The 26,347-nt window shown below is 37.3% G+C and overlaps 1 protein-coding gene across 1 annotated transcript in view; it reads right to left on the bottom strand.

Annotated features, from left to right (window-relative positions):
* The window catches only part of Zir (dedicator of cytokinesis), an 869,757-nt gene that overhangs the window by 118,760 nt on the left and 724,650 nt on the right, over positions 1-26,347 (bottom strand). The window contains 1 exon segment of the mRNA XM_090382918.1: positions 6,343-6,432. Coding sequence (XP_090239044.1) covers positions 6,343-6,432 — 90 coding nt within the window.

Raw genomic sequence — 26,347 nt, 5'->3', positions numbered from 1 at the left:
GCCAAAAAAATGTTTTGCAAAACATATTATTCACAGTTTGGCACATGTTCACTAATAGAGGCCATCCTTCAGCATCACATGCCTCTACTAATTAATGCTAATGAAATTCATGAGATACCCATTTTGGTTAAAAATTGAAGCATTATATCTGAGTTGGTATAAAACGTTTAGTATCTTCTAGGATTATCTCTATAAATACTTTCTATTTCCCATTCATTTTTTAACAACATTACCCCAGAGGATCACATCTGGTGAGTACGGACTTGCCACACCCAGGGTCTTGACTGGATATTATCATTCTTCTCTTTCTTGGTGATTCCTTTCTTCTCTCTCTCTCTCTCTCTCTCTCTCAGGATAACTCGGAAATTTTTTTTTCGCTGGTGCAGTATAAATCTCAGGTTTCCTTGCACCATATGGCTAATAATAATAGTAAACAGTTGGTCAAAGCGAAAAGAATTTTAAAATGTCTGAGCACATAATAATGACAATCACTTTTGCAAAAACAAAATTTCTTCTCTTTATTTTTAAGAGTAGTTATTTAGCATTAGCATTAGCATTAGTAGAGGCATATGATGCAAGAAAGCAAGCTTATTCAGCATCAGCCAAAAAAAAAAAAAAAAAAAAAAAAAAAACACAACCACTACTCCCATTTCACCCCTCAATTCGTTCTAAATACCTGTCCAGCTGAGCCTTAAATTTGTTTAGGCTATCAACTTCAACAACAAGCGATGGAAGTCTATTCCACAAACCAACTGCCCGCTGGCTAAAGGCGAATTTCCGCACATCTATCCGACATCCGTCCTTCCTCAATTTGAATTTATGCCCTCTCAGGTGATTATTCTGAGCAAGAGGAAGAATCCCATCGGCATTGAGCATGCTCAAGCCATTCAAAGCCTTGTACACCTCTATCAGATCACCTCGGCGATGCCTAGTCTCCAGGCTCTGTAATTTGCAAAACTTAAGCCTTTCTTCGTAAGAGCAACCCTTTGTTCCATTCACTAATCTTGTTGCCCTTCTCTGTACTCGTTCCATCAGCTCTACATCCTTCTTGAAATGGGGCCTCCAGACCTGTATACAGTACTCAAGGTGTGGCCTGACCAATGCCTTATACAAGGGAATAATCACATCCCTGTCCCTGCTAGAAAAATTCCTGTATATCATTGACAAGACACCATGAGCTACCCTTGCAGCTCGTCTGCACTGCTCAGAGAACTTCATATCTGCCTGCACAATTACCCCCAGGTCCTTTTCATTCTCTACCACTGTCAGCGTAGTACCACAGAGTTGATACGTTGATCTGGGGTTACTGTTTCCCATATGTAGTACTTTACATTTGTCAATGTTAAACTTCATTTGCCACCTCTCAGCCCATCTGCTCAACCTTTCCAGATCCTGTTGCAGCAGCATAGTATCAGTAGTGTCCTTAACAACCCTGCCAACCTTTGTATCGTCTGCAAACTTAGACATTAAGCCTGATACACCATCATCAATATCATTTATAAATACAGAAAACAACAATGGACCCAACACTGAACCCTGAGGAACTCCACTAATAACATTAGTCCATGTTGAGCAGTGTCCATTGATTACCACTCTCTGTCTTCTGCCACTCAACCATCCCTTTATCCATAGCAGCAATTTGCCTCGAATGCCACACTTCTCCAATTTGTGCAGCAGTCTTCCATGCGCAACAGTATCAAAAGCCTTTCTAAGATCCAAATATATAATATCAAAGTTATTCCCTGCATCCAGTTCTTTTGTGACTACATCATAGTATCCAATCAAATTGGTCAGACAAGACCTGCCCTTAACAAACCCATGCTGTGTCTGAGCTATAACTGAATTCTTGTCCAGATGATCCTGCAGTGCTTCTTTAACCAGTGCCTCCATTAATTTTCCTGGAACCGAAGTTAAACTAACAGGTCTATAATTACTTGTGTCAGCCTTTGATCCTCCTTTGTGAATTGGGGTTACATTTGCACATCTCCAGTCCATGGGTACCTCCCCTGAGTCCAAAGAAGCTCTCATAATTATGGCTAGGGGTTTGCTTACTTCCTTTGCTGCCTCCTTTAATATAACTGGATAGATCCCATCCACCCCGGGTGCCTTTTTTATGTTTATCCTCAACAATTTCTCCTCCACTTTCCTCTCAGTTATTAGAAAATCATCTAGCTCACTGCCAATGTTTACTTCACCTACGACATTCCCCTTCCTGAATAACTCCTCATGTGTGAATGTAGATGCAAAATACTCGTTTAGATTGTTAGCCACCTGAGCTGGATCCTCAACTGTTGAACCATCAACATCCAGTGGACCAATCTGATTCATCCCTTTCCTTCTTGAGTTTAAATAGGTAAAGAACTCTTTTCTGTTTTTCTTTGCATCCTTTGCCAAGGATTTCTCATAATCTGCCTTTGCCTGCCTAATCTCCTTTGTGACTTGGTTACAGACCAACTTATATCTATCATAGGCTTCCACGTCACCCATTAATTTGTATGTATCCCATGCATTTTTCTTCTCTGCCATATGTCTCATTAGTTCATCTGACAACCATTTAGGCCTGAACCTTGAACAATATTTCTTGGTTGGTATGTAAAGCCTGGTAGCTTCCAAGATTAGTTCCTTGAATGCTTCCCATTTTGAATTTGCTGTTGGTAACATCATCAGTTGGTCCCACTGTATAGAATTTAAATACTGTCTCAGACCATCATAGTCGCCTTTACGAAAGCAAAAACCCTTCCCTTTACCTCTGATGGTAGTTACCTCCTTGAGTAAATCCCACTTCAGCACACTGTGATCACTGCCACCCAGTGGTTCATTTATCTGCAGATTCCTAATGCATGAAGAATCACTACTGATAATCAGATCAAGAGTATTGCTCCCTCTTGTTGCCTCACGAACATGCTGGTGTAGAAAACAATCATCCAATAAATCCACAAAAGCCTTGCTAGTGTGTGAGTGACCAACCCACAAATTCCAGTCAATATCTGGGAAATTAAAATCCCCCATTATAAGACTCTCTGATTTACTGGCCCATTCTATTTCCCTGTACAGTGTCTTATTATACTCATCAGAGTCATTAGGCCTATAGCACACTCCTACTCTCAATTTTGATTTACCTATGCTTATGTCACACCAAACTGACTCAACACTGCACTGTCCAGCGATGTCAACTGGCTTCACTTCCTTGGATTTTATGTGTTTTTTAACTAATAGCATAACCCCTCCTCCCTTCCTATCCTGTCTATCCTTTCTGTAGACGTTGTACTCCCCAAATTCCAGTTCTGCATTCCTTATATCTGTGTGACACCACGTCTCTGATATCCCAACAATATCTGCCTTTGATGTTTTGAGTAATACCTCAAATTCATCAAATTTATTTACTAAACTCCTAGCATTAGTGTACACGCAAGTATACATGCACCTGTTTCTATTCTTAGCTACCCTAACACAACCCATGTGTTTACTTGTACCGCAATGACTTCCAGCAGTCTCTGAAATATCCTGCATCTTGTTTTTCAGGCTTCTGCTCATTCCAATAGAAGCAGTGCAAGAATCTCTTTCACCTCTGCCAGTGGCTACTGTTAATCCATTAGTCTTTGTCTCCCCCCAAGCTAGCAGTTTTCCGACCCACCTAACACTGCCTCGATAGCATCAGCAAATATTCTTGCACCCTTTCTATTTAAGTGTATCCCATCCCTGTAGAAGCAATCTCTCCTGTTAACAAGTACAGTCCAGGCTGAAAAAAATTCTACCCCTTCAGCCTTGCACAATCTTTCCAGGGCCGAATTGATCGACAAGGCTCTCATCATATACTCCCTCCTATCGTGTCTGGGCAGAATTGCAGACACTTTCAAATTCAACCCTACTTCACGGTTTTTTTTCAACAGTGACCTGTACTTGTTAAGTAATTCCGCTGGTCTCCTACTCTTAATATCATTAGTGCTAACGTGTACAACTATATCACCTTTTGTGCCCTTAAAAGATGATATCTGCTCTACAACGTCATCAACCTTTGCCCCTGGCAGACATACCCTGGTCCTGTTCCACCTATCCTTTTTACAAAGTATGTTCCCCGTTTCCCTGACAATTGAGTCACCAACAACTACTAGTTCCTGTTGGACCAGCGCATTCTGCCTTGGGGGCTGCCTCTGTGTTGCAAGATGACCAAGTCCAAGCTCTGGTGTTGATGTGGGCAGCTGAGAGCTTGGTGGGCCCCTCAATTTATTTCTTTCGAGGGCATCCACCCTGTCCTTCAAGGTCTCATATAGGCCCATAACAACGCCGAGTTGTCGCCTAATTTCCTTGCACTCCTTGCATCGTGCACACACAAAGACATCCCCCATGGCAGTATCATGTCCCGTACCCGATTGCTCCGCAAACATCAAGCAAACAGTGCATCTTAAAAGGCCGTGATTCAGGGGGCAACCGCCCCCCTCAGTTCTCCCCTGAGTCACAGCACTCCCATTAGCTTGAGCCTTTTGCTTTGCTGCTCTGGTCAGAGTCATGATTTCGATTTAAATGTCAATAAAATTACAATTTCAGAACAAAATTAAAACCTTAAACTTGTATCTTAACACAGTTATAACGCTATATTTATTTTTCGGTATCGAGTGTTATCTACGAGTTCCCTTTATATAACTTCCGTATCAAGTATGTATTAATTATTTGTTACGTTTGTACTCTAAGTCGTTATATATATATAGTTAAAAGTACAATTTAATTGACAATGAAGTTTAACAAGATTAATAGATGTACTGATTAATTGACAATATTATATTATGCACTATACTATACAAAGCTAATGCTATCGAATTCCGGATATGCTGTATCGCGCTTCAGTAACGAGTGTTATCTACGAAATCCCTTTATATAACTTCTGTATCAAGTTATGTATTAATTATTTATTTTTACTAATTATTTATGTTCCGTAACCTAAGTGGTGATACGTATAGTTAAAATTACAATTTAATTGCCAATGAAGTTCGACAAGATTAATAGATTTTACTGATTAATTTTCACGTAACAATGGCGGCCGTTTATGAACGGTAAACACGTGGATTTGATACCCTTTCCGATACTAAGTAATACCTACAAAATCTCTATCTAAGTTATTTTAACTTTAAGTACCGTAAATAGGAATATAAAGCTACTCTAGAAATAAGTTAATATGTCAATTAAAACTAATAAAGCAGAAAATAAATCAGAAAAAACTTCTCTATTCCAAGAGCGGCAGAAAGGCACGTCCGCACAGGAAACCCTCGACCTCGCAATTTCTTTGAATAAATCCCATATCACATGATGCAAATCACTACCAGTGGTAGTGATTTGCCAACCACCATTCATAACACATCATAAAATTTTATCTGATGTCTCTTCCTTCTTTGCATTATGTATTTTGTAAATGGTTTCATGCAGAATAAAATCAGTTCTTAAGTAAAGAGCATGTGGCTGTTCAGATTATTTAGGGATGAACATGAAAAAAAAAAATTCTATCTTTTATGGAGCAGCTTCGAGTTTAGAATTAACTTGCGAATCACAATTGTTTGAATCAAATCCTTGAGCTTAATTATTATTAAAATGTAGCAGTTGTGAATAAATGATTGATTGGCTTGTAACTGAAATTCATGCATATATAACTTGTTTTATACCAAGGAAGAGTGGTGTATAAAGAGCATTATTCAGAGTATTTCCAGTCAAATGTAGTTAATGTAGTAGGAAATAGGATCACAGCAAAACTGGGATTTAGGCAATTCTTTATCAATGAAAGACATTCTATAGAAATGTTGGTTGGAAAATAAGTTATTTCCTATAGTTAAGGCACAGATACTGGTGCATATCTGTATCAGTATCTGCACAGATACAGATATTTTTTATGCTAAAAATGCAATTAAACACTCTTGCATGTTTAGTAACAGTATCCAATAAATCATTTAATGAAGAACCACATATATTCAATTTCACTAAGCTGACCCTTATTAGAATATCCCTTTTTAATTATAATGGTTTGACTAAATATCTGTGCTTTGACTTGTGAGGAGGAGGGGAGATAACAAAAAGACAACAGCATGGCAATCTAAAATTACTTCTGTAATCACCTTTACTTCCCTTATTTCTTATCATACCGAAATCAAAACTATGCAATTTTTTAAGCACAGATTTTCTGCAAGTAGGAACTTAACTAGAATCTGGCAGGTATCAAAAAAAAAAAAAAAAAAAAAACTTTATTTAAATACTAGTTAGCATCAAAATAATTTATGAAAAAAATGTAAGATTATTCTGAAAAGAGTATATAAAGGGAAGCCTTTACAAGAACAACATTATTAATCTTAAGAAGCATACCTTTTCTGGATTTAATTTTGAAGTATCCACACTATTTGAGTCTTTGATTACCTCTACAAAATCAGTTCCAAACTTCTCTGCATAGAAACTCTAAAATATGCACCAGAGTAAATTTCTTAATACAATCAAATTAAATAATGGCTCTGGTATATTAAGTAAAATACAAACTTAAATATAAAATAAAGGACAAAGTAATTCAATGTAAAATATAAACAAAAAAATGAAAAATTCAAAGTAACAAAAATAGTATAATTTTGTGTAATTTCCCAAGCCTATATAACTCCACATATAGTAAAAAACTTGCTAAAGGCTATATTTTAGATCAACTGTGTGATCCAATCATCAGATCAGAAAAATGGGTTTAAGTTATACAAAAAAAAAAGTAAAAATTCAAGTTAATTAAAATTATATTACATGCTAAGTAGTAAAATCAAAAATTTACAATTTGGTTTGGTTTTTTTTTTAGGAGCATTAGCAACTAAAGCCATATTGCTCCAGGGATATGAGGTGGTCATTCCCTGACCTTTCTGCATCCTCCGTATTTGGTGGTCACGAGCTCGAACCCTGGTCTAATCAAGAAGCGTGTGCTATGCACTGCTGCTCCTGTCCACCTGGCTACGGAGGTGCCAAAAAAATTATTACAATTAAAAGTAAATTATCATGTTATCTAAGAGAAAATATAAGACAACCAACTTACCAGATGCAGCTAAATACAACTTTCTACCATCAAAACAAAAACTGGAATAAGGTGCAAGGAATGTTGGTACAGGGCTGATGATGCAATGGGAATGATACTATAGGATGATAGAGTATTTCAATGCAGTGGTGAAATATCCTTGGCTTAGTATTTTGTGCTGTGTAGAGCAAAATGGCCTAAATAGTATTGTAATGTAAAAATAAAGTAAACATATCAGCAGTCATGCTCACCGGAGGTCTAAAAAGCTGTTAAAAACATAACAGTTTTTTTTTTTTTTTTAATGGAAGTATTACTTCTAAAAAAAAAAAAAAAGAAAAAAAAACAAACAAGTGAAGCAATCTCCTGAATGTTTATTATCACAAAGTCATAAGAACTTCTGAGCAGCCATGCTGCCGTGAACTGTGTTAAGCTCAACAGATTTCCTTCAACCTTGTGTGATGCAGACTGTGCTTGATCATGGCTCCACAACTATAGAACCATATTTGTGTATTATCATTAAACTGAATATGAATGTATGTGTATTTAAAAACATATGTATATAAATACAGTAAATCCAGGGGTGGCTTGTCCATAGGCACTGCGGCACTCCCACCTCTTTAAATATAGATATACAGTGAACAGAGTTATATGAAATTTTTTGAAGAACAATGTAATGCAATGAATATTTTTATTAACAGGACGCACATATAGTATGCGCATCCTCTATTTCCAGTAATCACTTCAATAATAAACGAATAAAAACATGAAATCGTTTCCAATTCTGAAGTTTAATTAACCGTAAGCCTCACTGTGTGCCAGGCAGTGACACATTTTCAATTCCAGTGAATACCTGGTAGTTGGTTGACACTGGCAACCAACATATTGGCAACTTGCCAATATACACTTTTTATAGGTGAAACAATCAAAGTTGCTGTAAAGCATGCAGTGCAGATTTCATCGTTGACCATGATGGGTGTGTAGCCACAATGTCGGTTTCTTTTTGTTATTCTCTCGAATTCCCATTAAGTAACAAAATAATATCAGTGTTAAGTCAATACTAAACATTCAATAGTGTAATTATGTGATTACAGCTTAATTGCAAATTAAGCTTGAACTTGGCAAGTTGAAGTTATATTTTTGAGGTGATGTGTAAGTAAAACATTATTTCTACGACATACGATTTTGTGAAATTTGGTTTGATCATGGCCTCCATACTTCCACATGAAGTAAATTGCGTGATAGTGAATAAACTTCAGCAACTTAGTTTTTCACAATTCTCTCTCCAAGAAAAAAAATGCAATTAAAAAAGAAAGCCACCCCCACACCAAAGATTCAAATTTCTCAGCAGGGAATACGTAATAATAAATATATTCACAGTTTTAAAACTGAATGGTACCAAAAGAAAAGTTGGTACATCACTAAGCATCACAGAGTAACTGACACAAGTTGTCAGTGCCACATGGCCTCAGAAACAATTCAGGACAACACTGCAGGATGATCAACTATACAGAATACACTCACAGGCATGAGCAGATGGCCAGGATAATACATCAGAAGCTAGCGCAAAAATACCAGCTGATCAAAGAAACTCTCTAGTAAGAGAGTTCCTCGACCAACAGTAACAATAATGGTTATTGGTTATTTAGTTTTTAGGAGCATTAGCAACTAAGGCCATATTGCTCCGGGATATGCGGTGGTCATTCTCTGACCTTTCCACATCCTTCGTATTTGGTGGTGACGGGCTCGAACCCTGGTCTAATCAAGAAGCGTATGCTACGCACTGCTGCTCTTTCCCACCTGGCTATGGAGGCAGCAACAACAATAATAGTAACTGGATGCAACCAACCACGTCATGCACTTGGTACTACTACCCTTATCAGGGTGGAAAAAATTGTACAAAGGATAAAAAAAAGTTTTATAATAATAATACAGGAACTCCCTGACTTAAATGATACTCGACTTTATGTAAGTTTTTGCTGGCCAGTGAAAACTTAAAAAAAATGTGGAAACGTATTTTGCATCCCATAGGAATAAATGGCGGTACTGTGAAAATATTGTAATGTGAACTCAATAACACTGGCAACCAACCAGTGTTACTGAGTTCACATTTTTTTTTTTTTTTTTGGTAATTCATTCCAAGACCCTGGAAGTTGAAAATTCGCTACACAACTAAGCTATTTATCACTCTAAAAGGTAATTTTTATAATGGAAATTGTACTATACTTTCACTGTTATCATATGTTCCATTTTAAGAATAAATTTTGAATGCCTTTGTGATAGTTTTCTAAAACACATTTCTGGAGGTCACTACCATAAAACAATAAAAACAATTTGCACTTTCCGGTTTATTGGGCTTTTCTGTTAGTGCAATCTATTATAAACGGGTAGTAAACTAGATCTTATTGCATCTGTAATAATCCCGATAACTGGAATTGTGTGGGTTTTTACGTTATTATGGTGAAATGTGTCCCCCCCCCCTCACTGAAATCTTCAATCATATAAAAAAACATAAATAAATTTTCAGAATCTTCTCTTCATTCCTATTTACTTATTACAATGATGAAGGGAAAGTGACCAACGGAAAGTGCACGTGCTGGCAGTGCAAGGAAATGAAACGAAACAAAATTGATTGAAGTACGAAGCAGGACAAAGTTTGTCATCTATTGCACGGAATTAGGTCTCACTGCTTTAACAGTGAATACTATTTTAAGGGACAGTGCATGTATAAAAGAACATGTTCAAGGATCAAGGTATTTCATACCGGGAGCAGTCCACCCTAACAGTGATCACAAAACAGTATTCAGGTGCTATATCGAAGATGGAAAAGCTATTAATAATATGGATAGAAAATCAGATTCAGAAGCGAGTGCCCTTGAGTCGAATGGCCATTCAAGCAAAAGCAAGAAGTATTTATTAAGATATTAAGGATAAGTATGGCGAACCCCAAGCCAAGTTCGTGGCAAGCAATGGGTGGTTTAATAGGTTCAAGCATCGTGCTGGTTTACAAAACATTAAAGTATGCGGTGAAGTCGCCAGTGCCGATTCTGCAGCTGCAGAGAAATTTTGTGATGTGTTGGGGGAAAACCCTTCTAAATCTCCATAGCCCTCAACTTCCTGAGTGGCATGCTTATCAGCTGAGAGTTAATTCTGGCAACGATGCTTGAAAGGTAAAACTTGCTGACGGTCATGCCTGTCTCCTCTCTCTTTTTGTAATTTTGTACACTTTTGTAATTTTTCTTGTGCATGAGATAAAAAACTGAATAATTCTATTTACATGTTCTTTTCTATTTCTATTTACATTTCTTTTTTGCTTTTGTCAAATTAAGCACGCATAGTTGCAAGTGTTTCCCTAAATGCTTATTTAGGGAAATTCTGCCTTATGTAAAATCCGACTTCCGTAGCGTTCCACGGAATGCAACCCTTTCGTAAGTCGGTGAGTTCCTATATACAGCATCAGCCAAAAAAAAAATCATAATACAGGTTTGGAAGCATCATTCCAAATGGTTAGCACCCTTCATGCAGTACTCAAGATTTGGCCTAATTATTGTACAATGGGCTGATCACCTTAAACCTGCTAGCAAAATTCCTGTATACCATGGAGGAAAAAAAAAAAAAACCTCATTAGCTACATGACAGCCTCTCTGCACTGTTTCTAGAACTTCATATCTGGCTGCACTATTTACCACCAGGTATTTTTTCATTCTTCACTACTGTGAGCATGGTACCACTGCACAGTTTATATGTTAATGTTAAACTACAGTTCCTACTTCTCAGCACATCTGATTAATTTTTATAGATCTTATTGCAGTAGCTCACCCTGATTACTCTCATTAATCACCATGTCAACCTCAGTATCATCTGTAAATATGGAAATCAAACCTAATATGCAGTCATCAATATCATTAATAAATGCAGAAAACAACACTGTACTCAGCAGTGAAACTTTGATAATAACTATTCTGTGTCTATTCCCACTCAGCCAGTTTGATGTGAAATAGCATAAAAACCTTTCTGAAATTGAAGTATGCAATTTCAGAATTATTTTTTTGTCCAGTTCTTTTACTGTCATAGTATTCAATCAGGTTGGGCAGGCAAGATCGTCCAAGACCGTTAATAAATCCGTGCTGTTGTATAATGCAATAATACATTATTTTATTCAGCAGTATTTTTGTAACCAGCAACTTTACTATTTTCTCTGGAACAAAAGTCAAGTTAATGAGTCTGTAATTACTGATGTCGCCAATGTTCTCCTTTTGTGAATTTGGGATATATTCACATATTTTTCAGTCCATATGGATCTCCCCTGAATTCAAGGATGCTCTCATAATTTGGGATAAATTATTGTTATTACAGTCATTTATATGCCTGATAAATTTCAAGCATTCCCATCCCTAAAATGCCACCTGTGTGAATGTAGATGCAAAATATCTATTCAATCTATCATCATCATCATCTTGAGCAAGATCATCAACAGTTAAACCATTGAAAACTAGTGAATCAATGTGTCCTCTACCTTTCTTTGCATTCTTTCCAGAAATTTCTCATAATCTGTTTTAGCTTGCATAACCTCCACTGTGACATGATTACACACTAGTTTATACCTACTGTAGGTTTCTATAACACCTGCTAATTAGCATTAGAATTAGTAGAGGCATATGATGCAAGAAAGCAGGCTTACAGAGCATCAGCCAAAAAAAAAAAAAAAAAAAAAGCACATCCATTACGCCCATCCAAAAGTTTGTCCAGTTCTTCCTTGAATTTATTTAAGCTATCAACTTCCACAACGACAGATTGAAGTTTGTTCCAGCACTGAACTACCCACTGGCTAAAGCCAATTTCTGCATGTCTATTCTACAACTGTCATTCCTCAATTTGAGTTTATGCCACCTCAGGTTCATAATCTGAGCAAGAGGAAGAATCCCATCAGGATTGAGCTTGCACAATCCATTCAAGTCCTTATACTCGTCAATCAGATCACCTTGCAGGTGCCTAGTCTCCAGATGCTGCAAATTGCAGAACTCAAGCCATCTTAGTAAGAGCATCCCTTTGTTCCCCTCACCAATCTTGTCGTCCTCTGTACTAATTCTAGCAACTCTACATCTTTCCTAAAATGAGGCTTTCAGACCTGTATGCAGTACTGTCGAAGTTTGCAGATGATACAAAGGTTGGCAGGGTTGTTAATGACAGTAATGGCAGTGTGCTACTGCAACAGGATCTGGATAATTTGGGCAGATGGGCTAAGAAGTGGCAACTGAAGTTTAACCTTGACAAATGCAAAGTACTGCATATGGGTAGAAGTAACTCCGGAGAAACGTACCAACTGTGTGGTACTACACTTAAGGTGGTAGAAAATGAAAAAGACCTGGGAGTAATTGTGCAGGCAGATATGAAGTTTTCTGAGCAATGCAGACAAACTGCCAGGGCAGGTCATGGGGTTTTGTCAATGATATATAGGAATTTTGCTAGCAGGGAAAAGGAGGTGATTATCCCTCTGTATAAGGCAATGGTCAGGCCACGCCTTGAGTACTGCGTACAGGTCTGGAGGCCTCATTTTAGGAAGGATGTAGATTTACTTGAGTGTGTACAGAGAAGGGCAACAAGATTGGTGAGGGGAATGAAGAGATCCTCTTATCAAGAGAGGCTTAAGTTCTGCAAATTGCAGTGGCTGGAGACTAGGCACCTGCGCGGTGATCTGATTGAGGTGTATAAGGCCTTGAATGGGTTCAGCACGTTGAATTCTGATGGGATTCTTCCACTTGTTCAGATTACGAACCTAAGGAGGCATAAATTCAAATTACGAAAGGACAGATGTAGAATAGATGTGCGGAAATTTGCCGTTAGCCAGCGGGTGGTTAATTGCTGGAACAAACTTCCATCTGTCGTTGTGGAAGTTGATAGGTTGAATAAATTTAAGGAGGAACTGGACATGCATTTGGAGGGAATGGTGTGATTTTTTTTTTTTTTTTTTTTTTGGCTGATGCTGCATAAGCTCATACATTTGCTTTCTTGCATCACATGCCACTACTACTACTACTCAAGGAGTGGCTTGACCATCACATTATACAAAGCAATAATCACATCCATATCCCTGCATCCCTGCTGGCAACTTCCTGTATATCATTGACAAGACCTCATGACCTGCTCTGGCAGCCTGTCTGCTCAGAAAACTTCATATCTGACTGTCCAATTACTCCCAAGTCTTTTTCATTCTCCACTACACAGTAATAACATTATTCTGGGGTTACTGCTACCCATATGCAGTACTTTGTATTTGTCAAAGTACACTTCTCAGCACATCTGCCCAACTTTTATAGATCCTGTTGCAGTAGTATACTGTCTTTACTATCATTAACAACCCTACCAACCTTTGTATCATCTGAAAACTTTGACATTAAGCCTATTATACCTTCATCAATATCATTAATAAATATACAAAACAACAGTGGACCCAACACTGAACCCTGGGGTACTCCACTAATAACTTTAGTCCATGAAGAGCAGTGTCCATTGATCACTACTCTCTGTCTTCTTCCACAATCAACCATCCTTCTATCCATTGCAGCAACTCGCCTTAATGCCATACTGCTCCAATTTGTGCTGTAGTCTTCCATGTGCAACAGTATCAAAAGCATTCCTGAATTCAAAGTATAATTTGTAAGACTCACATGCAATTTTCTTCTCTGCTACGAGTCTTTTTAGGATGTCTAACATCCATTTACATCTAACCATTGAACAGTATTTTTAAATTGGTATAAGTAGCATAGTAGCTTCTATGATAACTTTCCTGAATAGCATTAGCATTAGTAGAGGCATTTGATGCAAGAAAGCAAGCTTATGCAGCATCAGCCAAAAAAAAAAAAAAAATAAATAAATAAATAAATAAAAAATAACCACTTCCACTTCACCCCTCTGTTCGTTCAAAATACCTGTCCAGCTGAGCCTTAAACTTATTTAGGCTATCAACTTCCAAGACAAGGGATGGAAGTCTGTTCCACCAACCAACCACCCGCTGGCTAAAGGCAAATTTCCTCACGTCTATCCTACATCTGTCTTTCCTCAATTTGAATTTATGCCCTCTCAGGTGATTATTCTGAGCAAGAGGAAGAATCCCATCAGCATTGAGCATGCTTAAACCACTCAAGGCTTTATACACCTCTATCAGATCACCTCGCTGGTGCCTAGTCTCCAGACACTGTAATTTGCAAAACTTAAGCCTTTCTTCATAAGAGCACCCCTTTGTTCCATTCACTAATCTTGCCCTTCTCTGTACTCGTTCCAGCAGCTCTACATCCTTCTTGAAATGAGGCCTCCAGACCTGTATACAGTACTCTACGTGTGACCTGACCATTGCCTTATACAAGGGAATAATCACCTCCTTATCCCTGCTAGAAAAATTCCTATATATCATTGACAATACACCACGAGCTACTCTTGCAGCCCATCTGCACTGCTCAGAGAACTTCATATCTGCCTCCACAACCACCCCCAGGTCCCTTTCATTCTCTACCACTGTCAGTGTAGTACCATAGAGTTGATACGTTGCTCTGGGTTGCTCGTTCTCAAACATTTTAGAATTTGCTATTGATAATATCAACAGCTTTTCCCACTGCACAGCATTAAAAACTATCTGAGATCACTGTAGTTGCAAGTACAAAAGCAAAAGCTATTCAATTTGATCTTAATTAGAATATATAAGAGTTTAAAGAACAGGGTGGACGCTCTAGAAGGATTTAAATTGGGTGGATCATCAAGCATCAGCTGCCCCCATCAATGCCAGAGTTTGCACGTGATCATCAGACAACACAGTGGCAATCCCCAACACAGAATGTACCAGTCACACAGGAACTAGTTGTTGTCAGTGACTCTATTCTCAGGGAAATGGGAAATATAGTGTGCAAAAAGGATAGGTTGAATAGGACTAGGGTATGTCTGCCAGGGGCAAAAGTTGATGGTATTGTAGAACAGATATCATCTTTTAAGGGCACAAATGGCAATACTGTTGTACACATTGGCAGTAATGACACCAAGAGTAGAACATCTGTGGATTTACTTAACACATACAGACCATTGCTGAAAAAAAATTGTGAGTCAGGGTTAAAATTGAAAGTGTCTGCAATTCTACCCAGACACAATAGGAGGGAGTATATGATGAGAGTCTTGTAAATAAATTTGGCCCCCTGGGGAGAATGTGGGAGGCTCTTGGGCTAGAATTTTTTTCAGTGAGGCCTGTGCTTGTTAACAGGAGAGACTGCTTCTAAGGGTGCAAGGATATTTGCTGATGCCATCGAGGCAGTGCTAGGTGGGTCTGAAAACTGCTTGGTTGGGGGAAAACAAGGACTAATAGATTAACAACAGCTGCAGGCAGTGGTGAAAGTGATTCTTTCTCTGCTTCTATTGGAATGAGCTGGAGCCTGGAAAGCAAGGTGCTAGAGATTTCGAGAAATGTTGGGAGTCATCAAGGAAGTAAATACATGGGCTGCGTTAGGTTAACTAAGAGTAAAACAGGTGCACATATACTTACGTGTACACCAATGCTAGGAGTATAGTAAATAAATTCAATGAATTTGAAGTGCTTGTCAAAACCGCAAAGACAGATATTGTTGGGATATCAGAAATGTGGTGTCACACAGATATAAGGAATGCAGAATTTGAAATTGGGGAGTACAATGTGTAAAGAAAGGACATTGTGTATATTGGCAAGCGACACTGAGGGTTTCCTTTACAAACCAAATACAGAAAGGACAGACAGGATAAGAAGAGAGGAGGAGTTATGCTGTTAGTTAGGAAACACGACATAAAATCTAAGGCAATGTATCCAGCTGACATGGGTGGCCAGTGCAATGCTGAGTCAGTTTGGTGTGACATAAGCACTGGGAAAGCAAAAATGAGGTTAGGAGTGTGTTATAATCCTAATGATGCTGATGAGTACAAAGAACAACTGCACAGAGAAATAGAGTGGGTGAGTAAATCAGAATGTTTTTTAATGGGGGATTTTAACTTTCCAGATATTGGGATTGACTGGAAATTGTGGGTTGGTCACACACACACACTAGCAAGACTTTTATGGATTGATTGGATGACTGTTTTCTACAGTAGCATGTTCGAGAGGCGATCAGAGGGGGTTATTCTCTTGATCTTATTGTCAGCAGTGATTATCCATACATTAAGAATCTGCAGATAAAGGAACTATTAGATGGCAGTGATCACAGTGTACTAATGTGGAATTTACTTTCAGATGTACTTATGATCGGGGAGGGGGGGGTAAAGGGAAGGGTTGGTTTTTGCTTTCGTAAAGATGAATATAGTATCTCTGTTTTTAAATTCTATACAGTGGGAACATCTGATGATGTTACCAACAACAAATTCTAAATGGAAAACATTCCAGGAATTAATCTTTTAAGCTACTAGACTTTTCATACTAACTAAGAAATACTGTTCAAGGTTTAGGCCTAAATGGATGTCAGATAAACTACTGAATTTAGTAGCAGAAAAAATAATAATGCATGGGATGTATATAAATTACAGGTGAAAAATAAGTCTATTTGTCACCTGTAATGAAAGATGAAAAATGTAGATGAAAGCTAGTCTATAATCAGAGGGGAACAGGTAGCTTGTGTGTTATCAGACACTCAGCCTAAAACACTGATGCATCCAATATCTCTCTATTACAGAAGATTTAGGAGAAGTCCGGTTGGCCTGCCTCCCTAAAATCCACTCATGCACACCTTCTTGATGGTAAGCCCTGTTACGTCACTTAGGTGGCAATGAACGTGTAGTGGTTCTCTTCAAGATGCCTGGGCAGCGTGAAGAGGAAAAGACCAAACCCTCCAGCATATGACAGCACAACAATACAAATGGCCCTCAGTCCCCAGCAGCTTTCACTCTCCCTCTTACGGCAGCGAGAGCATCAGAGTGGAAGCAGAGGGTGCTAAGGATCTCTGGGGACGACCAGGCTGCCATGCACAGAAACTGAACTTGGCCTGTTATAACGTACGATCACTCATCAGTGAAGACAGGATATTAGAGCTGGAAAAGAAATTAGAAAATGTGAATTGGAATATCATCGGTTTGGCTGAAACAAGAAGAAGAAATGAATCACTTATAAGTTTATCAAGTGGAAATCTGCTGTACACCAATGGAAACAGTGCAAGGAATGAAGGTGGAGTTGGGTTTCTGGTCCATAAAGATTTTAAAAACACCATTTTGGAATTCAAAAGTACATCACCAAAGGTGTCAAGACTAATACTCAAGATTTCTAAGAGGTACAAGCTAAAGATTATAATGATTTATGCACCAACATCGAGCCATGATGACGAAATGTACACCGAAATTGAGAGTCTTCTAGATGAGCAGAAAACCCACTTATTATGGGGGACTTCAATGCTAAGGTTGGAAAAAGGCAAAACAGTGCAGAAAGAGGAACTACAGGAAATTTTGGAATTGGTGAAAGAAATAAAAGAGGTGAAAGACTTGTGGAATTTGCAGAATCTCAAGGACTGTCAGTAATGAACACTTTTTTCAAGAAAAGGGTGAACAGAAAGTGGACATGGAAGAGTCCAAATGGATTAACAACTAATGAAATCGACTTTATCCTCACTAACAGAAGATATATTGTGAATGATGTTACCGTCCTGAATAAGGTAAATGTTGGAAGTGATCACAGAATGGTAAGTTGTACACTTGATATAGATGAAGGAAAGGAACGGAAAAAACTGACTCGAGTAAATAATACAAAGGTCTTTGAGATAACAGAGGAGGAGAAAAAGCAGTATGTACTGGAATTTAAGAACAAGTTTGAGCTTCTGCAGACTGCTCAGGACCAAGATATCGACGAGGAATATTACAACTTTCTGAAAGTGATGAAGCCCAAGAAACCTATAGGGAAAAAGAAATCCAAAGAAGAAAAAATTAGTCAAGAAACACTTGTCATGATGAACCGAATACGACAAATGAAGACCAAGAAAAACACTGACATGGACAAAATTGAGTATACTGAGTTATGCAACACCATTGGATAGAGACTCAGAGAGGACATAAGAAGATTTAACACAAGAAAAGTAGAACAAGCATTAAGGGAAAACAAAGGATTTAAATCAGCAGCCATGAGCAGTAATACAGAAAGACAAATGATACTGAAACTGAAGAATAGCGATGGTGTAGTTATAAACAGCAGAGAAGGCATAATTCAAATAGCAGAAGACTACTAAAGAGAATTATACAAGGAACGAGGGAATGATACCAGCAGTGGGGAAGATGGATTGCAAAGTAGCAACACATATGACATACCTGATATTCTTCCTGATGAGGTAGAACATGCATTGATGAAGAAAATGAAGAATCGGAAAGCCCAGGAGAAGATGAAGTTACTGTAGTATTGTTAAAATTGGGAGGAAGAGACATAACAAAAACTGGCAAGGCTCTTCACAAAGTGCATTAGAAAAGGTGTGACGCCTAAGCAGTGGAATAATGCAATCATAGTTTTGCTGCATAAGAAAGGAGATAAATCAGAAATTGGAAATTATAGACCAATTAGCTTGTTATCCCACATCTACAAGTTGTTCACAACGGTCATTACTAACAGATTAGAAAGAATACTTGATGAGAATCAACCAAAAGAGCAAGCTGGCTTTAGGACAGGATTCTCAACTATGGATCACCTTCACGTAATATCACAGCTAATGGAGAAAGCAAATGAATATAAATCATCATTATGCTGGCATTTGTGGATTATGAAAAGGCATTTGACTCCATACAGCATAAGGAAATGTTTCGGGCACTGGAAAGACAAGGCATAGATACCTCATACATTATGATTTTGAAGAAAATATATGAGAGTGCTACCTCCTTTATTAGACTAGACAAAGACAGTAGGAAATTTAAAATCGAGAAAGGAGTTCGACAAGGAGAGACAATATCTCCGAAGCTGTTTTATTGCTGCCCTTGAGGAAGCTTTCAGAAGATTACACTGGTCGCAGAAAGGAGTCAATGTGAACGGAGAGTACCTAAACCATTTACGATTTGCAGATGACATTGTGGTCATAAGTCACGATTGCAAAGAATTAGAGAAAAATCTTAATCAGTTATGCACAGTTAGTAAGGATTTTGGACTAAAGATGAATATGGCTAAAACAAAAGTAATGATGAACAAGTATGCAACAGAAAGGGACATAATGATTGAAGGAGCAGCAACTGAAAAGGTGGAGTCATATACTTATCTGGGACAAGTCATTAGCTGTATAATGATAAATGGCTGGAAGTCAAGAGAAGAATAAATTTTGGATGGATAGCATTCAGGAAATATAGTCACATACTGAAGAGCAATATCCCAGTTTGTCTGAAACGTAAAATAATGAACCGATGTATACTCCCCACCATGACTTATGGAAGTGAAACTTGGGCACTCACCAAAAGAATGGAAGAGAAGCTGAGAACTACACAGCGAAGAATGGAACGAATTATACTGGGAATCAGACTGTTAGATAAGAAGAGAAACACATGGATTAGGCAGCAAACTCAAGTAAAGGACATTATTATCAAAACTAAAGAACTAAAATGGTCTTGGGCAGGACACATAGCTCGAAGACATGATGACAGATGGACTAAGAAAATAACAGAATGGTACCCAAGAGGAGCTAAAAGAAAACCTGGAAGACAAAGGTGGAGATGGATAGGTGAAATTCATGAGTTTTTGGGTAGTAAATGGATGGCCAGTGCTCAAAACAGAAGGAACTGGAAAGTTGCTGGAGAGGCCTTCATCCTGCAGTGGATTGAAAATGGATGATGATGAATCAAGTTAAAAAGGAGGTTAGACAAGCAAGGCAGATTACAAGTAATTTTTGCAAAGGATGCAAAAAAAAAAAAAAAAACACAGCAAAGACTTTACTTATGTAAACTCTAGTATTCATCCCCTTTCTCTAGAAGAAAGAGGATGAATCATATTGGTCCACTTGGTATCGATGGTTTGACCGTTGATGATGCTGCTCAGGTAGCAGACAAACTGAATGAGTATTTTGTATCTACATTCACACATGAGGAATTCTGTAGGGAAGTGGAGGCCTGAAGTTTACCACACTCTAACAGGGAGGAGTTAAATAATTTTGTAATAACTAAGAGGAAAATGGAGCAGAAATTGTTGAAGTAAACTCGCAACTTTTTGAAGTGAAAACATCTTTGGCGGCACCTAATACATTTTTGGACCGAAACCAAACCAACTGGTAATGAAATTTTTTTATGGAAATGATGCAAATGACATCACTTCCTAAATGGCGCTAATGTTGCTAACTCAGTCAATAACGTTGATTCAGTAGAGTAAGTAGCCTGAAATGTTTGAAATAACAATTCATTTCAATTTTTGCACATGACCCAAGCCTGAACATCGTTCAGACTTGGGTCATGTGTATAGGTCATGTGTGCAGAGCTTAGTATATAGTATATGGTTAGTAGTTATACTGTATAGTATAACCACTAATGTACTATATATTTAACTATGAATAGGAGTATATAGTAGTCTACAGTTGGTAGACTACTATATACTCCTATTAAAACTAGTAATGTGTAGTATATAGTTTTTACTACTAACATTGACTATTAACATTAAGTTTATAGTTAACTAGGAGTATAATGTTTGGAGTAATAACTACTAACATTAACTAACAGTGAATAGAAGGAGTATTTGCTGGATCGTTAACAGTAGTTAGTAGTAATAGTAGTCTTTAACAACTCTTCCAGCATTGGACTTCTTAATCCAAAGTTGGAACTGAAAAATGAGAAAATTATTTTATTAGAGATTTTTTATTATAATATGTTACACAATGTAAGGTTAAGTAAAGTTTATTGAAGTTACACTATTTTTAAAGGTGTCTGAATAAAGAATGAATCCAGAGTCGTTCGTGGTTATTTTATTTTATTTTTTTTTTTCAGATAGAATTGTGTCATAGCATTTAGTTATGTCTTTAACTTCACACTTAAAATTTGTTGCATGATCATGAAGAAGATCGTTCTCACAAAAAATATTCAAGTGCTTGGTCAATTTTCTCAAGGGAAAAAGCTTTAATTCTTGAATTTTCAAATCCTCGTAACTGCGGGGACTTGGATGATAATAATACTTGGATACCGCGGACCCCCTGTTTTCACAAACCTGAATTCATAATTAGTAATTAAGGGTTATAATGATTTTTGTACCTATCTCCAGTTTGCGTTTTTGAAAGTGTGCTTGCTCAGGGTGTATATTGCAGTGAAGTAAGTACAGGAACTCCCTGACTTACGTAAGGGTTGCGTTCCATGGAACACTACGTAAGTCAGAATTTCTCCCATGCTTATGCAACACTCACTGAATTGATTGAATCAAAAAAGAATGTTCGATGAACACGTGAACAGAATTATTTATTGCATTTATTCAATTTTTTATCTCATGCGCAGGAAAAATAACAAAAACGTGCAATTTAAAAAATTTCAAAATTATAAAATTACAAAAATAGAGGAGACAGGCATAATGTCAGTAAGTTTTACCTTTTGAGCATCGTTGCGAGAATTGACATCTTCAGCTCATAACTATGCCGCTGCGGAGGTTGAGGGCTGTGGAGATTTAGAAGGGATTGGCTGCTCAACCTTACGAAATAACATATTAATGGATGACTGGATGGTGATTTTTTTTCTTTTCATCGTAGATTTCTTTGTAGCAAGCAAGCAAGCATATGATTCACCCCTCTGTTATCTTTTAAGAATCGTTCACTGTCAGAATCCATCTCCTCAAACCTTTCCATTGCCATCTCTCTGGTGATGAAGCATCTCGGCTCCTCATTTGGTTCATCTTGAGCTTCGTCAGCATTTTATTTTTTCACTATTGCCGCCTGAAAGTCAATAAGTTCTTCATTACATAATTCCTTCTCTTCTTCCTCTATTAACTCCTCCATGTCTTTGGAAACAACTTCCAAATGAATTACAATCTTATCTGTAACCTCTTCATATGATTCGTCTTTTTCAAATCCTTCAGAGCCTTTTACGTGCCATGGGCATATTTTCTTCCATGTGCCATTTAAACAACTTTTTAGTAATTTCTGCCCAGGCCTTATTAATGTTTAATATGCCATGGTAAATTGTAAGATTTCCAAAAGTCTCTTAAATTAAAGTTTTTCTCACCATCTACTGCAGACAATGCCTGAGTAAATGTTGTGCATAAATAATATGCTTTTAAATTCAAAATAACACTCTGGTCAATAGGCTGGATGAGTGAAGTCGTGTTTGGCCGTAGAAATAAGACTCACATGTTCGAATTGAAATTATCTAGATGCATAGGATATCCAGGAGCATTATCTAATAGAAGCAAAATCTTGAAAGGAACGTCGTTGTCTTTACAATATTTTTCAACCTCGGGAATGAAGCAGCATTTAAACCAATCCTCATCCTCAAAGAGAGATAAAGTTATCTATTCTCTCTGGTTCAATCGGAAATGCACGGGTAGGGTGGCTTTATTGATGGCCTTAAATGCGAGGATTTCCAGAACGGTACACAAGCAGTGGTTTTAATCTGTAATCTCCCGCTGCATTAGCCCCAAGCAAGAGCGTGTCCCTATCCTTTGACGTGACATTGTCATTGTCTTTTCTTCTTTGGCAATGTATGTTCAATCCGGTATTTTTTTCCAATACAGATCAGTCTCATCAACATTAAAAAATTTGCTGCGTTGAATAGCTACCTTCATCAATAATTTTTTCCAACACATCACAAAATTTCTCTGCAGCTACAGCATCAGCACTGGCAACTTCACTGCAAACTTTAACGTTGTGGAAACCAGCGCGATGCTTGAACCTATTAAATCACCCGTTGCTTGCCAAGAACTTGGGTTGGGCTTTGCAGTACTTATCCTTAATATCTTTATAAATACTTGTTGCTTTTGCTTGAATGGCCATTAGACTCAGGGGCACTCGCTTCTGAATCTGGTTTTCCATCCATATTATTAATAGCTGTTCTATCTTTGATATAGCACTCGAACGCTGTTTTGTGATCACTGCTGATCTTGAGTGCGTTGATCCTTTGACATGTTTTTATACGTGCACTGTCCTTTAAAATAGTATTCACTGTTGAAGCAGCAAGACCTAATTCCCATGCAATAGATGACAAACTTTGTCCTGCTTCATAGTTCTTAATCATTTTCATCTTCATTTCAAAATCAATTTTGTTTCGTTTCCTGGTACTATCACCACTTGCACTTTCCGTCAGTCCCTTTCCTCTCATCATTGTAATACATAAATAGGAATGAAGAGATGTTTCTGAAAATTTGTTTTTTATGTGATTGAAGATTTCAGTGAAGGGGAAAACATTTCACCATAATAGTGTAAAAACCCGCACAATTACAGTTATCGGGATTGTTGCAAATGCAATAAGATCGAGTTTCTACCCATTTATAATTAGATGCACTAACAGAAAAGCCCAATAAACCGGAAAGTGCAAATTGTTTTTACTGTTTTATGATTGTGACTTCTAGAAACATGCTTTAGAAAAATATCACAAAAGCTTTGAAAATTGATTTTTATAGTGGAACATAACATGATAACGATGACAGGGTAGTGTAATTTCCATTATAAATATGACCTTTTAGAGAGATAAATAGCTTAGTAATATAGCAAAATTTTCAATTTCCAAGGATTTGGAACGAATTACAAAAAAAAAAAAAAATAAAATAAAATGTGTGATTGGGTTCACTTTATGATATTTTCACGATACCTCCATTTATTCCTATGGGATGCAAAATACATTTCCACGATTTTTTTAAGTTTGCACCGGCCGGTAAAAATTTACATAAAGTCAAATTTCCTTAAGTCGAGTATTTACATAAGTTGGGGAGTTCCTCTGTGTTTCAAGTATCTCACAATCTGTCCCAAACCAGCTGTCCAAATTCAATGTTTCGTTGATCAACAAATATCTGACAGACAGCGTTCTGCTTTTCATCTCACGTAAAGCAGGAAACTATTCGCCAGGCAATTATGAAGAACAAAATCAAAAACCACATAATGAACTGTCTACATCAACAGCTATATCTCTGTGGAAAGCTAAAAACTGGGAAGCTAATATTCTTAAAGGATTATCAACAACTCTCTGCACGCAGTGTTGAGTCATCTGAATATTCATTGTTCCTTAGATAACACTTCATAGCAATATTCGAGAAGGGGAAAACAATTTCCAAGAGTATAAGAAAATAATAATTAGTTCTATCCAGATCTCAGGATATGAAAAATCAAGGAGATTCCACCATCTGATATTTGGCCATTTGTACTGACGTGAAACGTATTATATTCATAGCTTGCATTTACAACTATAAACAAAGCAACACTAACATTTCACAATCCAAGTATGCTTTCCACTGACTGCTCTGCAACATGCACCAAAATGCCACCTGTCAAAATCTTGAGTGATTTTCTCCATTAAATTTCTTTTTTTTTTGTAAAGGAAACAAATAAATAATAAATTATTTATAAGCTGTTTATTAGGCTATTATTTATTTAATTTTTTGTTCTGTTTAACATGTCCCATGAAATTCATGAAAACATAAGCAATGACATACCATCACTTCTCTATGAATCTCCTTAATATTTATACTTCCAGAGTTTGATGTAGCCAGTTTTATAATAATTATAAAACTGAAATTTGGAAAAGCTGCATCATGTTTTGCATCGGCTTCTATAGGGGATATGTTAATTCTGGTAAATAAGTTGCAATTCATGCAGTGATGCTGCAGTTCACGGCATAAATCTACGTGTTTTGGAAATTTTATTATAAGCAGCACTTAAAAAGTCAGCAGCCCAGCTCAAAACTTGGGCCCATGCTTGAGCAACAGACATGACATTCTCAACAGCAGAGGTCTGTCGTCTCATAGAAGGGAACAATCACTGGTGACTGTATTATTATTGTTTCTTACTGGTAGGATGGGGGGTGAAATTGAAACAGTGCCATCTGGGTGGTGGTATCTGCTGAGAATAAATAACAATAGTCTTCTCCACTGGTGAAGTGTTATTTATTCACCAGTGGAGTTGTTAAAATTAATTAATTAATTTAACTATTTGGTAGATAGCTATGTTAAAATGATGCATTTGCACTAACCTACATATTCTATAGTATGTATTTTAAAACAAATGGTTGTACACTCACTTTCTTAGTGTTCTATATATGTAGTATACTCAAGTCATTTCTCCATTTTCCTGTACTTTATTTCACTTATTTAGTATGCTATTATTTATTTATGTATTTTTGGCTTATTGAGGCAATAATGTCTCTGTAGTACATTGTTAACCCCTGGCCACTGTGTCGTGACAGGCTGTTGCAATAAAGATTCTTCTTCTTCTTCTTAAATTATGGGATGCATATACATTATCAGGTGATACAGAAACCTACAGCAGTAACTTTACTAGCCTGCAATCAAGTCACAAAGGAGGTTAGGTAAGCCAAGACAGATTATGAGAAGTCTTTAGGAAAGGATGCAAAGCATCAGAGACTTCTATAATTATGTAAAGACTAGAGGGGGATGAATCACATTGGATTGTCTCATATTCTAACAAGCAAAATGATCAAGCTGTCAAGATTATTAATATTACCAAGTAGCATAAATATCTCTATCAACTGGGTCTTTACGACTAGAAAATTAAAATCAGTTGTAGATAGAAATGTTGCAAGAAGGTAAGCTTACACAGAATCAATAAAAAAACCCAAAAAAATGCCCCAATTTCTATATCATTCTATCTAGCCCCTCTAATAGTTTTTCTAGTTCTTCCTTTAATTTATTCAGAATCTCACTTCCACAATGACAGATGAGGGTCTGTTCCACCCTACAATCAACACACATCTTTCCTGTAATTATCCTTCCTCAATTTTAATTTATACTCCCATCATGTACATAGGGTGTGCATTAAATCGTATTTAAATGGAAATCACGATCTAGACCAGAGCAACAAAGCAACAGGCACAAAGTTGCAGGAGTGCTGTACCTCTGGGTGATTCTCCAACGCATCACAGCCTAAAAAAAATGTGCGATTTGTGAAATGTTTCAGACCTTTCTGGAACAGGACGTGATCCAGCCAAGGAGGATATCTTTGTATGTGTTAAGTGCAGGGTGTCAAGAAATTAGGCACCAACTCAGCATTCTGATGGACGTCTATGAGAATTTGAAGAGTAGGATAGATGCCCTCAAAGGAATTAAAATGGGGACCCCATCAAACTAACAGCTGACCAACTCAATGCCAGAGCTCACTTTTGGGCATCTGACAACACAACAGAAATCTTCAAGGCAAAAATCGCTGGTCTCACAGGAGCCAGGAAATATATCATGCAAAAAGGATAGGT

This window comes from Mastigoproctus giganteus, chromosome 10 (assembly GCF_048544385.1).
Source record: "Mastigoproctus giganteus isolate SK-2022 chromosome 10, ASM4854438v1, whole genome shotgun sequence".
Lineage (NCBI taxonomy): Eukaryota > Metazoa > Arthropoda > Arachnida > Uropygi > Thelyphonidae > Mastigoproctus > Mastigoproctus giganteus.
This window is presented reverse-complemented; position numbering and strand designations above follow the sequence as displayed.